The sequence below is a fragment of the Lathyrus oleraceus genome, chromosome 3, assembly GCF_024323335.1.
Source record: "Lathyrus oleraceus cultivar Zhongwan6 chromosome 3, CAAS_Psat_ZW6_1.0, whole genome shotgun sequence".
NCBI classification, from domain to species: Eukaryota; Viridiplantae; Streptophyta; class Magnoliopsida; order Fabales; family Fabaceae; genus Lathyrus; species Lathyrus oleraceus.
Genome location: NC_066581.1, coordinates 381,213,215 through 381,232,335, shown reverse-complemented (window position 1 = coordinate 381,232,335; position 19,121 = coordinate 381,213,215). Strand labels below are relative to the sequence as shown.

Below are 19,121 nucleotides of genomic sequence, written 5' to 3'. Positions count from 1 at the left end.
TTGATCGAGTTTCTAGAGCATCAGGTTGTTGATGAGCCTGATGATGTGGTTACTTCTCTCTTGCCTCACTCATCTAGGTTTTGGAAGAAGAGATATGATCAGCTCGCCAAGGAGAAGGCCGACATGGATGCAGCTTTTGAGAGAGAGGTGAAGAAGCTTCGTGTGACGTATTTTCCGATCTCGAAGGCTTTAGACGACTGCTTCTAGGGGTCCATAGGATGTTTATTCTCCTTTTATCTTATATTGTATTTGGTTACCGAGACTGTACTACTTCTTTGGTGTAAAAAAGTTTCCAAATATTACATTGCTATGAGTATTCCACATATGTCTCAAAAAGTTCAATATTTTCATAATATTTGTAAATAGATCTTTATAAAGTTCCTCCGATAAAAAACAAATCAGACGCACGAGCATTGCATGCATCATATGCATAAGCAGGTTTTGGTTCCGAGCTCTTGATACAGTGGTCTAACTTTTTTCTCTTCATTTATTTTCAAGACAAGCTGACGCATCCACACCGCACTCGCGCAAATGTAAAAGCAATGGCCGAACAACTAGAGAACGAGAACAAAGAACTCAAAGAAGAAGTCAACTGGTTATCTGCTCTGATGGAGTCTCTGCTCCAGGCTCAGAAGCAAGCTGTAAATGTGCAAGCGTCTGCGTCCAATCAAGCACCTGAAATAGCTCTTACCTCTATACCAGCCCCTGCTATGGGATCAGTCAATGTTATGCCTTCCTGTTTCCCTTGGGGGATGCCCCATAATTTCATGCCCGAAGGACATCATCTGCAATTGCAAGCTCAGCCGACATCTAGCCCGGTCCCTGCGGTGCCACCCCTGGTGGTTAATTCTGTTCGTACTCCAGCTCCCATTCCTCAAGTCCGTGTTGACGAGACTATCTACCATTCCGAGGCATTTGAGAACCCGGATGTGTATGAAAAATTAGATGAAATGAGAGACCAGTTCTCTGATTTGAGGAAGGAAATGAAGGCCCTTCGAGGGAAAGACTTGTTTGGGAAGCACGCCTCTGAGCTTTGTTTGGTCCCGAATGTAAAGATTCCGATGAAGTTCAAGGTCCTTGACTTTGAAAAATACAAGGGGAATAGCTGTCCGCTTAACCATTTGGTTATGTATGCTAGAAAAATGTATACGCATACCGACAATGACCAACTGCTCATCCATTATTTTCAAGACAGTCTGTCCGGCGCTGCCTTGAAATGGTATATGGGTCTTGACTGTGGCTCCGTACGCACTTTCAATGACCTCAGAGAGGCTTTCGTAAGGCAGTACAAGTATAATGTGGATATGGCTCCTGACAGAGATCAACTGAGTGCGATGTCCCCAAAAGATAAGAAAACCTTGAAGGAGTATGCCCAGAGATGGAGGGAATTGGCAGCTTAGATAGTGCCACCATTGGAGGAGAAGGAGATGAAAAAGATCTTTTTAAAGACTTTGAGCTCTTTCTAATATGAGCGTATGATTGCTAGTGTTCCCTCGGACTTTACCGAAATGGTAAATATGGGGATGAGGCTAGAAGAGGGAGCCCGTGAAGGACGTCTGTCCCGTGATGATAATTCTTCGGCAAAGAAATATAGAGGATTTTCCAGAAAGAAGGAAGGGGAGACTCATGCTGTTTCTTCCCATAGTAAAAGAAGGCCCTCTGTGAGGAGGAAGGAAGTTCGACCAGTCGTCAACCAACACCAGGTGGCTCATATAGCACCTGCTTTCAGAGAAGCTCAATAATCACAACAACAATCTCGTCAATAACAACAGGCTTACCAACCTCGTAGCAATAACAACAACAAAAGCACCAACAATTATGAGAGGAAGATGGTGACTTTTGACCCGATTCCTAAGACTTATGCTGAACCGTACCTTTCCTTGATTGATAGGAAATTGATAACTCCACGTGATCCTCCTGTTGTGCCAAGCAAATTGTCAATGGTGGTACAAGCCTGAACTTCATTGTGTGTATCATTCCGGCGCGCCCGGACATGATGTGGAGAACTGATTTCCGTTGAAGACGAAGGTGCAAGACCTTGTGAGGAGTGGGATACTATTCTTTGAAGATGTAGGCCCTAATGTTAAGAAGAATCCATTGCCCGAGCATGGGAAGACAACTGTCAACATGGTCCAGGGTTGCCCTGGCAAGTATAAGGTCCTTTATGTGAATGATATAAGGCAGTCCCTGGTGGAAATGCATAGGTTGTTGTGTGAGCACAGTCACTATGAGCATAATCATGATAGGTGCCATATGTGCACTGTCAATGAAAGAGGATGTCACAAGATAAGAAGGGACATCCAAGAGATGCTAGACCAAGGGATGATCGAGATACTTCAAAATCGTGATGAGGATGAAGTTGATGTTATTACCCCCGTGTTCAATATTCCTGATCCTGTTGTCATCAAGTATGATGGTAGCAAAAGGAAGGTGGTGCCAACTTTTGTGATAAAGCCAGCGGACCTTGTCTCGTATGTGTCAGATAAAGCGGTCTCGTACCATTACAATGTTGTTATGCTTGAAGATGGGAAGGAGGTGCCGTTGCCCTCAACCTCTGTTGTAAGCATATCCGATGTTAGTGGAGTGACCTGTAGTGGTCGTGTTTTCTCGGCTCATCCAAAATCCCACGAAAACATCGTGAAGAGGGATGTTGTTAGTTCTGCCGGTCCCATGGGGACTTCTTCTTCAAATCATTCCATTCCTGCTGTGAAGGGTGTTGACCCTGTTGTTGTCAAAACTGATAAAGCTCATATCCTAGTTGGCCAGTCGGGCATATTGAGAGAGGATGGTGATGAGATGCTGAGGCTCATCAAGAGGAGCGAGTACAATGTTGTGGAGCAGTTGCTTTAAACTCCATCAAAGATATATGTCCTATCTTTGTTGATGAATTTAGAGCCACACCGTGAAGCGTTGCAAAGGGTGTTGGACGTGGCATATGTTGATCACGATGTCACAATTGAACAGTTTGATAGCATTGTTGCAAATATAACTGCCTGCAACAATTTGAGCTTCTACGATGATGATCTTCTCGAGGAGGGAAAAGACCATAATTTGGCCTTACATATCTCTATGAACTGCAAAGATGATGCCCTATCCAATGTGTTGGTGGACACAGGGTCATCACTTAATGTATTTCCAAAGTCCACTCTCGCCAAACTTTCATATCAGGGGCCTCCCATGAGGTAGAGTGGAGTGGTAGTAAGAGCTTTTAATGGATCACACAAGACCGTGATCGGTGAATTAGACCTCCCGATCAAAATTGGACCTAGTGATTTCCAGACCACTTTCCAAGTTATGGACATACATTCGTCGTACAACTGTTTACTTGGTAGACTATGGATTCACGAGGCAGGCGCCGTGACATCCACCCTACACCGAAAATTGAAGTTCGTCAAGAACAAGAAGTTGGTGATGATAGGGGGAGAGAAGGCTCTCTTGGTCAGCCATTTATCTTCCTTTTCCTACATCGATGCTGAGGATGAGGTTGGAACTCCATTCCAAGCCTTGTCTATTGCTGAACCTTCTAGGAAAGGACTTTCTTCATTTGTCTCCTACAATGATGCGAAGTTGGCCATCGAGCGTGGCGTAACTAATGGTTTGGTGAAAATGATAAAGATGGAAGATAATAAATCCCGGGCTGGTATAGGGTATTCCTCCGGTGTTTCTAATGATCTCGGGATGTTTCAGAGTGGAGGTTTCATCCACACCGATAGAGATCACGAAGCTGCTGCCATCATTGAAGAAGATGAAGAGGAAGACCTCGGCAACTTTGTCATACCTAACGGGATCTGCAATAATTGGGTCGTTGTTGATGTTCCAACAGTTATCCATAAGTCAACGTAATATGTTCATTCCTGCTTAAAAAACCCTTCTCCCATGCCAAAGGGAGAAGTGAAGACATTGTTGGCATAATTTGTTAATACAATGATATTCATTCAATAATCGCATGTTAAATGTTTGTTTTTCAAATTATTTTTCATTTTTGCTTTTCGCATGAAATTGGTGATCACCATAAAACCCTAAAAAAAAAGAGAATAAAATTAAATTTTCATCTGCATAATGATTTGCCTTGTTTGAATTCTGAAATCTCTTTTATACTCAAAAATCATTATGCAGGTTGACCAAACCCATTGAACATAATGAGCCAACACCATCTCCCAACTTTGAGTTCCCTGTATTTGAGGCAGAAGAAGATGATGTTGAAGAGATTCCTGATGAGATTACCCGTCTGCTTGAGTACGAGGAGAAGATCATTCAGCCACATCTTGAGAACATGGAAACAATCAACTTGGGGTCTGAAGACTGCATTCATGAAGTGAAGATTGAGGCACTCCTTGAAGAGTATATTAAGAAGGGGTTGATTGAGTTGCTACGAGAATATGTCGACGTCTTTGCCTGGTCGTATGAAGACATGCTTGGTCTAGATACTGATATCGTGCAACATTTCTTGTCATTGAAGCCTGAGTGTGTGCCTGTAAAGCAAAAGCTCAGAAGAACTCATCCTGATATGGCAGTGAAGATTAAAGAAGAAGTTCAAAAGAAAATTGATGCGGGGTTTCTGGTGACTTCTACATATCCTCAATGGGTGGCCAATATTGTGTCTGTACCTAAAAAAGACGGAAAAGTCCGAATGTGCGTGGATTACCGTGACTTGAATAAAGCTAGCCCAAAAGATGATTTTCCTCTACCACACATTGATATGTTGGTAGACAATACGGTTAAATTCAATGTCTTTTCATTTATGGACGGATTTTCCGGTTATAATCAGATTAAAATGGCACCCGAGGATATGGAGAAGACAACATTCATCACACCTTGGGGAACATTCTATTATCGAGTGATGCCATTCGGTTTGAAGAATGCCGGAGCCACGTATCAATGTGCTATGACTACCTTGTTTCATGACATGATGCACAAGGAGATTGAGGTGTATGTTGACGATATGATTGCAAAGTCGAAAACGGAAGTTGAACATGTAGAACACTTGTTGAAGCTTTTCCAGCGTTTGAGGAAGTATAAACACCGCTTGAATCCGAACAAGTGTACATTTGGAGTCCGTTCCGGAAAGTTATTGGGCTTCATTGTCAGCGAGAGAGGTATTGAAGTTGATCCTTCCAAGGTCAAAGCAATACAAGAGATGCGTGCACCCAAAACTAAGAAGCAAGTTCGAGGTTTTCTTGGCTGCTTGAATTACATTTCAAGATTTATATCCCACATGACTGCCACATGTGCGCCTATATTCAAGCACCCCCAGAAAGATCAGCGTCATGATTGGACCGAGGATTGCCAAAAGGCCTTTGACAGTGTCAAAGAGTATTTGTCTGAGCCTCTGATTCTGTCTCCTCCTGTTGAAGGAAGACCATTGATTATGTACCTGAATGTGCTTGATGATTCCATGGGTTGTGTCCTTGGTCAGCAAGATGAATCAGAAAAGAAAGAATATGCAATATACTACTTGAGTAAGAAGTTCACTGACTGTGAGTCTCGGTACTCAATTCTTGAGAAGACATGTTGTGCTTTGGCTTGGGCTGCTAAGCGTTTACGCCAGTATATGTTGAATCATAGAACTTGGTTGATATCCAAAATGGATCCGATCAAGTATGTCTTTGAGAAGCCTGTTTTAACTGGGAGAATTGCCCGTTGGCAGATGTTGTTATCTGAGTATGATATTGAGTATTGAGCTTAAAAAGTTATTAAAGGTAGTATCTTGGCTGACCATTTGGCGCATCAACCAATTGAAGATTATCAGTCTGTGCAATACGACTTCCCTGATGAGGAGATTCTGTATTTGAAAATGAAAGATCATGGTGAGCCTACGCTCGATGAAGGGCCAAAGTGTGGTTCCCGATGGGGTATGGTGTTCAATGGCGCTTTCAATCAGTATGTAAATGGTATTGGGGCAGTGATTATTACTCCTCAAGGCACACATTTTCCTTTTACAACAAGGCTAACTTTCAAATGCACGAATAATATGGCGGAGTATGAGGCTTGTATTATGGGTTTGGAAGAATGTGTTGATCTTAGGATCAAACATCTTGATGTTTAGGGAGATTCGGCCCTTGTTGTTAATCAAATTAAGGGTGAATGGCAGACGAATTAGCTTGGCCTCATCCCATATAGAGATTATGCGAGGAGGATTTCAACTTTCTTTACTAAAGTCGACTTCCATCATATTCCTCGAGATGAGAATCGGACGCCGGATGCTCTCGCTACGCCCGCTTTAATGATTGCTGTCAATTATTGGAATGAAGTCCCAAATATTACCGTGATACGCTTGGATAGACCAACTCACGTGTTTGCAATTGAGGAGGTGAAAGATTATAAGCCATGGTATTATGATATTAAGTATTTTCTCCAAAGTCAGACTTATCCGCCTGGGGCATCTGTTAAAGATAAGAAGACTTTGAGGAGCTTATCTGGCAGTTTCTACCTTAATGGTGATATGCTTTACAAGAGAAATGTTGACATGGTTCTGCTCAGATGCGTGGATAGACACGAAGCAGACCTGTTGATGACTGAAGTCCATGAGGGTTCATTCGGTACTCATTCCAATGGACATGCCATGGCAAAAAAGATGTTAAGAGCAGGCTACTATTGGCTGACAATGGAGTCTGACTGCTGCAAATACGTGAAGAAATGCCACAAGTGTTAGATTTATGCGGACAAGATTCATGTTCCCCCGACACTTCTGAATTTTATTTCCTCACCATGGCCTTTCTCCATGTGGGGAATTGACATGATTGGCATGATTGAGCCTAAGGCGTCAAACGGTCACCGTTTTATTCTCATAGCCAGTGATTACTTCACCAAGTGGGTTGAAGTGGCATCGTATGCAAATGTGACCAGGTAGGTGGTTGTGAGGTTTATCAAGAACCAACTCATATACCAATATGGTGTGCCAGACAAGATCATTACTGATAATGGATCTTACTTGAACAATAAGATGATGAAAGAGCTGTGTAGCGAGTTCAAGATTGCACATCATAATTCTTCTCCCTATAGACCCAAGATGAATGGGGTTGTTGAAGCTGCTAACAAGAACATCAAGAAGATTATTCAGAAGATGGTTGTTACGTACAAAGATTGGCATGAGATGCTGCCATTTGCTTTGCATGGCTATCGTACATCCGTCTGCACTTCAACAGGGGCAACCCCTTTCTCCCTTGTATATGGCATGGAGGTTGTGCTCCCCGTAGAGGTCGAGATCCCATCAATGAGAGTCTTGATAGAAGCCAAGTTGACTGAGGCTGAATGAGTTCAGAGTCGTTATGACCAACTGAATTTGATTGAAGAGAAGAGATTAACTGCCATGTTCCATGGTCAGTTATATCAACAAAGGATGAAGAAAGCCTTTGATAAGAAGGTCAAGCCTCGTGTGTTCCGAGAAGGTGACCTCGTGCTCAAGAAAGTCTTGTCTTTCGCGCCCGATTCCAGGGGCAAGTGGACTCTAGACTATGAAGGTCCATACGTTGTTAAGAGAGCCTTTTCAGGCGGTGCTTTGTTGCTCACAACTACGGATGGGGAGGATTTCACTCATCCTGTAAATTCAGATGTAGTCAAGAAATACTTCGCCTAAAAATAAAAACAGAATAGCTTGCTAAGTTGAAAACCCAAAACGGCGGCTTAGGAAAAAATGAGCGTCTCGGTGGATTGAAAACCCGAAAGGGCGATCCAGGTAAAAGTTAGAGACATAAAAAATGAATATATATCCCGCTAGATTGAGTACCTCACCCTGGGGCAATCTAGGCAAAAATTAGGGATTTTGGCCAGTAACTGCATCCTGACAAGACCTTGTTCTACAACTGTCATCTGTCAAAGATTCTCGCTCAGTCATCATCAACTAAAGTTTCGAATACAGTGGATTCAGAGTTAGTGGAGAAACATTCATTATGTTCAATGTAGCCATTTTCCATGTATATCACCAATTTCAAACTTGTAAAGATCCATGGAGTCTTGCCATTTACGGACTACCATTCTCTTAAATAAATTTGAGCCTTTATCCAATTCTTTGCACTCTTATTTGTTTCTGTTTAACAAACGTTTGCATGTTTTAATTGATGAATATGAGTGTTTTAAACAAATAAAGTTTTCATGAATAAACTGTTTTAAACAAAGTGAACATTCACAATGACTGAAAGGATAAGTGGGATGTCCTCAGTGCTTTCCCAAGGATAGTATGATCACCAAAGGGTACGACATTTGTTCATTTTCTGACGTTCTTGCTCCTTATATCCTCTTCATCAGCTTTCAAGTTGTCTCCTTAACCGAGCGCAGAAAGAATAATACATTTTTAGCTTCCCAGAGAGCCTGGTATGGGAAGTTCCCCTTGATAGCAGTAAGTTGATCTGTCTTATGGATTGCTTTCCCCTAGCAGGATTTTTGGATGTTCATCCAATGCATTCCCGATAGTTTGTTTTTGTATACATACTTGTTTCTCCCGCGGAGTTTTAGCAATCTATGGTTGATCTGTGAATGATCCCTTCTTTTCCAATTTTTGCCTCGATATTTTAGAGATGTGTATCCCTCTATATCAAGCACTAGCATTTGTGTTTTATCATTTGTATGATTGTCAGCCCTTGTGTGGACTGACCTAAAATCCCTTATAGATTGATAAAAGGTGATATGCTTTAAGTTGAGAATATTCCTGACTATCTACTCACGAGGAAGGTTGTATTTCCCCAGCATGAGTAAGAATCTCCAACAGAGTAAGCATGTGTTCCCTGCAGAGCTACCTCTCCAGATAATTGATTCCTCAGCAAGAAGTTGCCTAGTGTAATTGATGAAGGGCTTATTTCCCATTTCATTTATTTTGAAAAGAGGTATCCCCGGTATGTCGCTTGTTGATGAAGGATTCATTTCCAATTTCTCCAGCAAGGGTAGTTTCCTCAAGAGCATTTACAGCTTGTCCCCAGTAAGGTTGCCAGATCAGAATTTGATGTTTGTATGTCCTCCGAGTCTGAAGATTTCTTCTAGCATTAAGAGCTGGTGGTGAAAATGTTTATTTCCTTCCCCAGTGGAGCAAAATGTTATTTTTCCCCTTTGTAGGGTTTCCTCTCCGGTAGATAGAAGGGAGTGTTTTGATTGATATACATCTGATTGGTGGTTGTTCCCCACGGAGTTTCACATCGTTCTTTAATAAGCTTCCCCAGTAGAGATTCTTCTCCCGTGGATCTTATTGTTATTAAACCACCTGTCCCCAAGAGAGTTGATGGAAACTCCCCGACAGATTTTCTACATCTTCCTTATGTCAGGATTGTTTGGTCCTGGAAGACTTCTCCTGTGCAGAGTGTTATCTCCTGCAGTTGGAAGCTTTGACTTTGCTTATCCCCAACTATGGTTAAAGTTTTCCCTTATTTACTCTTATTCCAGAGATAATCCCCCATCAGAGTTGAGTTCTCTGTTTGATTATCTTCTTTGCTGCTCCTGAACACATCTTGTTTGTATCCTTAGCGAGTGTAGCTTTGGGATAGGGTTTGATATCCCCGATGATTTATTTCCATCCTTCTCGGGTTATTCCCAAGCTGAGTTCTCCAGTAGGCTTCACCCTTCTTATCGAGACGTTTGCTGAGTGTCTGTTTGTGATTCTTGGACTTGATTATGTTAGATATGTCTGTCTGTCAGCATTAATTATACACAAATCATGCATATACATGCATAATCATAGCATTCAGATATTCATGATGCATTCTTTTCCATATATCGTTGCTTGTTATCTCCTGCTATTGGTGAAATGTTCTTCCCCAACCAGATGTTTGTGTCTGATCTCCCCATATAGAGTCAGCCCCATAGGCAGAAAGTGTCTATCTTTTCTTCTTTATTCCCCACTGAGTTATGTCCTCGTGGATGATTATTGTTTCAGTTTCCTCCCCAGTGGTGTATCGGGATGGAATTACTCCCCTGAGTTATATCCTCATCGGGTTGAGTCTTGTTTGAATGTGTCTTTCTAGTTTGTTCCTAGACTGATTCCTTTTTTGTTATCCCCTGCAGTTCCCTGTGGTTCAGTTGTTCAATTGCTCAATAACCAGTAACTCTTCATTCTTTCCCCATCGGATTTTGTGGCCTTCTACCCGGTAACCGGTAGTTGTAAGTGTAACACCCTTCTAAAATACCCCAATAATTAATTAAAACAAGAAAATATGAATCAGAGTAGATATGCAATTTCAGGGTGTCACACTTGACACTTCACACCATTCACCAAAATAACTTGTCATGCTCATTTATTAATCAAAATAAAACATTGCACAATTCGCAGCGGATAGAAATCTAACAACATGCAAACCATGTAACACATTTCATGTAAAATTGTTCAACAACCAAAAATAAAACAAAGTAAAACATCCCGTCCCGATGTTACATATACCAGAGCATGACCCACTAAGGAACTACACTAGACTCCAAGCACTAGCTTCTACTCAATCACTGCTCGTTACCTGAAACATAGTTGTAAGGGTGAGTTCCTCAATCGATATAATAAGCATTATAAAATATCATGTAATGCTAAGTAAATTAACACATTCATCACCCTAATCATATCACACATTCAGCAACGGCAACATCAACTCATAATCATACTCAACACAAACACAAAACACACGTATAATACTGGAATACATCCATTCATATTATACGCCATACATAGATTATGAAATGAGACTCCATGCATGCGGTACCGACTATTCGTGAACACATAGTTCAACCTCACCGATCAAACCCAGATACGGCTACCAAGCTCACTAGTCCCACTCATTTGAGACCTAGTGACTCCCTCACTAATTCCTCACCATGGGAATTAGCTACCACCATAAAGGCTATGCTATGCACGCTAAATCACCTAGCATGCAAACATCAACAACAATCCACAATGGACATATGCTCACACTCTAAGCCATAAACAGTCCATCCACAATTGCATACATAATAGATATATTCACAGCATTATGCATACCATCATACATCATCAGCATATTTATCACAGAATCATATCATGTCATGCCAAATAATAAATCACAGTATTAGCACACTCTACTAATACCTATACTGCTCAAAACAACGGGAAATGATCCCTACTATATCATACATCAGCTAAATTACATCACTCAGCTGAAACGACCAAAACTGCACAACAACAGCTCAGAAAATCAAACTTCTGTCCATACACGTATGCCTCATGCCCATACGCGTATGGCACATTTCCTAGCCAAGCCCATACAATATGTACACATAATTCCATTCCAAAACGTACACAATATTTAAATATCAATTTTTCACTTTTCAAACAGTGTTAACCGGTTAACGCCCTGGGTTAACCTGTTAACGCAAGACAGAATGTCATTCTAACAGTATTTCAACAGTGTTAACCGGTTAATGCCCTGGGTTAACCGGTTAACGCAAGACATAAATTAATTTTTTTTTTTTAATTATCATAACAGTGTTAACCGGTTAACGCCCTGGGTTAACCGGTTAACGCAAGACAGAAAGCTGTTCCTGCGCTAACAACGAACAGAATGCAGAATTACCCGCATTTTTCGCCGTTGGAGGACTTCCGGACCTCCGATTTCGATTCCGTAAAAAGCTACACGTCCAGAAAATTACGACTCATCCAAATATAGATTCATTCACGGTTTTAACGTAATTTATTCATCACAATTCAAGGGTATTTATCAAAACCTAATAATTCCAACTCAAGCCAATTAAGGATTTCAACCTAAAACATGTTCCTACCCATTGACCCAATCATACTAACCCATAATAGTAAGGATTTCCCCCCTTACCTGAGTTAATCCGGCAAATCCTTTAACTTCAAGCTTTTCCCTTCTTCAACCCTTTTTCTCTTGCTCTTCCTTTTTGCCCTTTTTCCACTTTTTAGTCGCTTCTTTGTTTTCACGTGTAAAAACCTTTTTACTAAATGGAACTCTTTACTGATTCCAAAAATCGTTCCAATTCCAACTTTATTATTCCAATAATAATAATCCAATAATATTCCAATTATTTAATTAAATTAATAAATATACTAATAATAATATATATGAATGGTTTATCTTTTATTTTGAAAAATAATACCCTCTCATTCATATTATCATCATAATATACTATTAAACTTAAATTAAATAATTATCATATTTTATCGGGGTGTTACAACTCTCCCCCACTAAAAGAGTTTTCGTCCTCGAAAACATACCTCAAGCGAATAACTCTGGATAAGACTCCTTCATCTGACTCTCAAGTTCCCAAGTCACATTGCCACCTGCTGGTCCTCCCCAAGCTACCTTTACCAAAGAAATCTCCTTACCCCGCAACTGCTTCAACTCTCGATCCTCGATCCTCATAGGTGATGTTTCAACAGTCAGGTTATCTCTCACCTGTACATCATCTACTTGGACCACATGCGACGGATCAGGAATGTACCTCCTCAACTGAGACACATGAAAAACCTCATGCAAATTCGCAAGTGACGGCGGTAAAGCGATACGATAGGCTACCTCCCCTATCCTCTCCAAAATCTGATAAGGACCAATAAATCGAGGTGTCAACTTCTTCGACTTCAAAGCTCGACCAACCCCAGTTATCGGAGTAACACGAAGAAACACATGATCTCCCTCTTGAAACTCAAGTGACTTCCTCCTATTGTCGTGATAACTCTTCTGACGACTCTGAGCAATCCTCATCTTCTCCTGAATCATCTTAATCTTTTCCGTAGTTTGTTGAACAATCTCCGGTCCAACCACAACACTCTCACCGGACTCATACCAACATAAAGGTGTCCGACATCTCCTACCATACAAAGCTTCAAACGGTGCCATACCAATGCTCGAATGAAAACTATTGTTGTAGGTAAACTCAATCAAAGGTAAATAACAATCCCAAGCACCTCCCTTTTCCAAAACACAAGCCCTCAAAAGATCCTCCAGTGACTGAATCGTCCTCTCAGTCTGACCATCAGTCTGCGGATGATATGCAGAACTCAATCTCAGCTTAGTTCCCAAAGCCCTCTGCAAACCTTCCCAGAATTTCGATGTAAATCTAGGATCTCTGTCCGAAACAATACTCGACGGAATACCATGCAAACTTACAATTTTCTCAATATACAGCTCAGTTAATCTCTCTAACGGATAATCCATTCTGATCGGAATGAAATGAGCCGATTTTGTCAATCTGTCAACAATCACCCAAATGGCTTCAAAATTCTTAATTGTCCTCGGTAAACCAGAAACAAAATCCATACTGATACTATCCCACTTCCACTCTGGAATAGCCAACGGTTGCATTAGCCCAGACGGCTTCTGATGCTCAATCTTTGACTTCTGACAAGTCAAACAAGAATAAACAAAACTCGCAATTTCTCTTTTCATTCCCGGCCACCAAAATAACTTTTTCAAATCATGATACATCTTCGTAGCCCCAGGATGAATACTCAGGCCACTACGATGTCCTTCCTCAAGAATACTCTTCTTAAGTTCGGTAACATCCGGAATACACACCCGATTACCAAATTTCAAAACACCATTCTCATCAACTTTGAATTCACCACCTTGACCTTGATTCACTAGAGTCAACTTATCAACCAAAAGCACATCGGATTTCTGACCCTCTCTAATCTCATCCAGAATACCACTCGTTAACTTCAACATTCCCAATTTAACACTATTGTGAGTACCCTCACACACCAAACTCAAATCTCTAAACTGCTCAATTAAACCCAATTCCTTAACCATTAACATAGACATATGCAATGATTTCCGACTCAATGCATCAGCCACTACGTTTGCTTTACCCGGATGGTAATTCAAACCAAAGTCATAATCCTTCAGAAACTCTAACCATCTCCTCTGTCTCATATTCAGCTCTTTCTGATCAAACAAATACTTTAAACTTTTATGGTCACTGAAAACCTCAAATCTTGACCCGTACAAGTAATGCCTCCATAACTTCAGAACAAATACCACAGCTGCCAACTCTAAATCGTGTGTCGGATAGTTCCTCTCATGAACCTTCAGTTGTCTCGAAGCATAAGCTACAACCTGCTTATTCTGCATCAAAACACCACCCAAACCCAACAATGAAGCATCACAGTAAACCTCAAATGGTTCCGACGGACTTGGTAATATCAGAATAGGAGCAGTAGTTAACCTTCTCTTTAACTCTTGGAAACCTTCTTCACATTTTGAGTCCCAAACAAACGCTTGCCCCTTTCTAGTCAACATCGTCAACGGTAACGCCAACTTAGAAAATCCCTCAATGAATTTCCTATAATAACCTGCAAGTCCAAGAAAACTCCTTATCTCAGAAACTGACTTCGGAGCTTCCCACTTAGATACCGCTTCTATCTTAGAAGGATCAACAGCAGCACCACCTCTTGAAACCACATGACCAAGAAAACTAACCTCTTCTAACCAAAATTCACACTTGGACAGTTTAGCAAATAACTTCTTTTCTCGTAGAACTCCTAAAACCACTCTCAAATGTTCAGCATGCTCTTCTTCAGATTTCGAATACACCAAAATATCGTCAATAAACACCACAACAAACTTGTCTAGGTACGGATGGAAAATCCTATTCATATACTCCATAAATACCCCAGGCGCATTAGTCACACCAAAAGGCATTACAGAATACTCATAATGTCCATACCTTGTTCTGAAAGCAGTCTTCTAAATATCCTCAGTTTTCACACGTATCTGATGATACCCCGATCTCAAATCTATTTTGCTGAACACACTCGCACCAACCAACTGATCCATCAAATCATCAATCCTCGGCAAAGGATACCGATTCTTGATCGTCACTTTATTCAGTTGCCTGTAGTCCACACACAACCTCATAGTACCTTCTTTCTTCTTAACCAATAACACTGGTGCGCCCCACGGTGACACACTCGGGCGAATAAATTTCTTATCCAACAGATCTTCCAGCTGACTCTTCAATTCAGTTAACTCAACAGCAGACATACGGTACGGAGCCATCGATATCGGCCTAGTAACAGGTACCAAATCAATCGAGAACTCAACTTCACGCTCTGGCGGTAATTCATTCACTTCTTCAGGAAACACATCAGGAAAATCACACACCACGGCTAGATCGCAAATCACCAGTTTATCTTTAGCCTCCAAAGTCGCTAACAGCATAAACAACTCTGCCCCATCTGCTACTGCCTCATTCACCTGCCTTGCTGATAGAAACAAACTCTTTCCTTCCTCAATCTCAGGAAAGATCACAGTCTTATCAAAATAGTTGATATAAACTCGGTTAAACACCAACCAGTTCATACCCAGGATAACATCAATCTGCACTAGTGGAAGACACACGAGGTCCATCCCAAAGTCTCTACCAAAAATACTCAAAGGGAAATTTAAACAAACTGAAGTAGTAGTCACTGAACCCTTCGCAGGAGTATCAATCACCATACTCCCATGCATCTCAGATATCTCTAATTTAAGTTTCACAGCACAATCCAAAGATATAAAGGAATGAGTCGCACCTGTGTCAATAATAGCTACAAGAGGAAAGCCATTAATATAACACGTACCTCGGATCAAACGATCATCTGCAGAAGTCTCAGAACCCGATAAAGCAAAGACCTTGCCTCCCGACTGATTCTCTTTCTTCGGCTTAGGACACTGTGGACTGATATGACCCACCTCTCCACAGTTGAAACAAGTCATAGTCTTCAACCGGCACTCTGCAGCCAAGTGACCACCTTTGCCACACTTGAAACACTTCTTCTCAGTACTGGTACACTCATGGATACGATGTCCAGCCTGACCACATCTGTAACACTTAGCAGGGGCACTGGAGTCTCCCCCACTAGGTCTCTTCATCCCACTCTGTCTCTGGAAACCTTTGCCAGCTGCATACGGCTTCCCACGATCATTCTGATTCTTGCCTTTCCTATCAACCCTCTGCTGATAGCTCTCCGCTCTGGCCTTGGTATCCTGTTCAAAAATCCTGCAACAGTCAACCAAGTCAGAAAACACTCTAATCCGCTGATACCCAATAGCCTGCTTGATCTCGGGACGTAACCCGTTCTCAAACTTCACACATTTTGAAAATTCCCCAGTAGCCTCATCATAGGGAGTGTAATACTTCGACAGCTCTGTGAACTTAGCAGCATACTCAGTAACAGACCGGTTGCCCTGCTTCAATTCTAAGAACTCTATCTCTTTCTTTCCTCTGACATCCTCTGGAAAGTACTTCCTCAGGAATCTCTCTCTGAACACCGCCCAAGTGATCTCAGCACTCCCAGCAGCTTCCAACTCAGTGCGGGCAGCAACCCACCAATCATCTGCTTCCTCTGACAGCATATGCGTACCGAACCTGACCTTCTGGTTATCGGCACACTCAGTCACTCGGAAGATCCTCTCGATCTCCTTCAACCACTTCTGAGCACCATCTGGATCGTATGCTCCCTTGAACATTGGAGGATTGTTCTTCTGGAACTCACTCAGTTGACGAGCAGCTCCCAATCCCACAACATTCGGATTCCCTCCAAGTACTCCAGCTAGCATACCCAGAGCCTCAGCAATCGCAGCATCGTCTCTACCTCTTCCAGCCATCTCTATTCTGAAAACCCAACAAGCTAAAACAATAAGTACTGATAGGGTTACACAACACCTATCACATACAGGGAAACAGAATAATTACGATCCGACTCGACCGACTATGCTATGATACCACTAATGTAACACCCTTCTAAAATACCCCAATAATTAATTAAAACAAGAAAATATGAATCAGAGTAGATATGCAATTTCAGGGTGTCACACTTGACACTTCACACCATTCACCAAAATAACTTGTCATGCTCATTTATTAATCAAAATAAAACATTGCACAATTCGCAGCGGATAGAAATCTAACAACATGCAAACCATGTAACACATTTCATGTAAAATTGTTCAACAACCAAAAATAAAACAAAGTAAAACATCCCGTCCCGATGTTACATATACCAGAGCATGACCCACTAAGGAACTACACTAGACTCCAAGCACTAGCTTCTACTCAATCACTGCTCGTTACCTGAAACATAGTTGTAAGGGTGAGTTCCTCAATCGATATAATAAGCATTATAAAATATCATGTAATGCTAAGTAAATTAACACATTCATCACCCTAATCATATCACACATTCAGCAACGGCAACATCAACTCATAATCATACTCAACACAAACACAAAACACACGTATAATACTGGAATACATCCATTCATATTATACGCCATACATAGATTATGAAATGAGACTCCATGCATGCGGTACCGACTATTCGTGAACACATAGTTCAACCTCACCGATCAAACCCAGATACGGCTACCAAGCTCACTAGTCCCACTCATTTGAGACCTAGTGACTCCCTCACTAATTCCTCACCATGGGAATTAGCTACCACCATAAAGGCTATGCTATGCACGCTAAATCACCTAGCATGCAAACATCAACAACAATCCACAATGGACATATGCTCACACTCTAAGCCATAAACAGTCCATCCACAATTGCATACATAATAGATATATTCACAGCATTATGCATACCATCATACATCATCAGCATATTTATCACAGAATCATATCATGTCATGCCAAATAATAAATCACAGTATTAGCACACTCTACTAATACCTATACTGCTCAAAACAACGGGAAATGATCCCTACTATATCATACATCAGCTAAATTACATCACTCAGCTGAAACGACCAAAACTGCACAACAACAGCTCAGAAAATCAAACTTCTGCCCATACACGTATGCCTCATGCCCATACGCGTATGGCACATTTCCTAGCCAAGCCCATACAATATGTATACATAATTCCATTCCAAAACCTACACAATATTTAAATATCAATTTTTCACTTTTCAAACAGTGTTAACCGGTTAACGCCCTGGGTTAACCTGTTAACGCAAGACAGAATGTAATTCTAACAATATTTCAACAGTGTTAACCGGTTAACGCCCTGGGTTAACCGGTTAACGCAAGACATAAATTAATTTTATTTTTTTTTAATTATCATAACAGTGTTAACCGGTTAACGCCCTGGGTTAACCGGTTAACGCAAGACAGAAAGCTGTTCCTGCGCTAACAACGAACAGAATGCAGAATTACCCGCATTTTTCGCCGTTGGAGGACTTCCGGACCTCCGATTTCGATTCCGTAAAAAGCTACACGTCCAGAAAATTACGACTCATCCAAATATAGATTCATTCACGGTTTTAACGTAATTTATTCATCACAATTCAAGGGTATTTATCAAAACCTAATAATTCCAACTCAAGCCAATTAAGGATTTCAACCTAAAACATGTCCCTACCCATTGACCCAATCATACTAACCCATAATAGTAAGGATTTCCCCCCTTACCTGAGTTAATCCGGCAAATCCTCTAACTTCAAGCTTTTCCCTTCTTCAACCCTTTTTCTCTTGCTCTTCCTTTTTGCCCTTTTTCCACTTTTTAGTCGCTTCTCTGTTTTCACGTGTAAAAACCTTTTTACTAAATGGGACTCTTTACTGATTCCAAAAATCGTTCCAATTCCAACTTTATTATTCCAATAATAATAATCCAATAATATTCCAATTATTTAATTAAATTAATAAATATACTAATAATAATATATATGAATGGTTTATCTTTTATTTTGAAAAATAATACCCTCTCATTCATATTATCATCATAATATACTATTAAACTTAAATTAAATAATTATCATATTTTATCGGGGTGTTACAACTCTCCCCCACTAAAAGAGTTTTCGTCCTCGAAAACATACCTCAAGCGAATAACTCTGGATAAGACTCCTTCATCTGACTCTCAAGTTCCCAAGTCACATTGCCACCTGCTGGTCCTCCCCAAGCTACCTTTACCAAAGCAATCTCCTTACCCCGCAACTGCTTCAACTCTCGATCCTCGATCCTCATAGGTGATGTTTCAACAGTCAGGTTATCTCTCACCTGTACATCATCTACTTGGACCACATGCGACGGATCAGGAATGTACCTCCTCAACTGAGACACATGAAAAACCTCATGCAAATTCGCAAGTGACGGCGGTAAAGCGATACGATAGGCTACCTCCCCTATCCTCTCCAAAATCTGATAAGGACCAATAAATCGAGGTGTCAACTT

General features: G+C 41.1%; 1 protein-coding gene across 1 annotated transcript; it reads left to right on the top strand.

The window, feature by feature from the left end:
* Positions 1-542: 542 nt before the first annotated feature.
* Positions 543-1,400, top strand: LOC127131363 (uncharacterized). The gene is made up of 2 exons (XM_051060290.1): positions 543-1,144; positions 1,268-1,400. The coding sequence occupies exons 1-2, from the start codon at positions 543-545 to the stop codon at positions 1,398-1,400; spliced, it is 735 nt and encodes a 244-aa protein (XP_050916247.1).
* Positions 1,401-19,121: the final 17,721 nt, after the last annotated feature.

What these genes read in the sequence shown, in the direction of transcription:
- LOC127131363 (XM_051060290.1), top strand. Translation starts at nt 543, where the DNA reads ATGGCCGAACAACTAGAGAACGAGAACAAAGAACTCAAAGAAGAAGTC. An exon ending in GTTATGTATGCTAGAAAAAT is followed by an intron (nt 1,145 to 1,267) that starts GTATACGCATAC and finishes CAATGACCTCAG; the next exon opens with AGAGGCTTTCGTAAGGCAGT.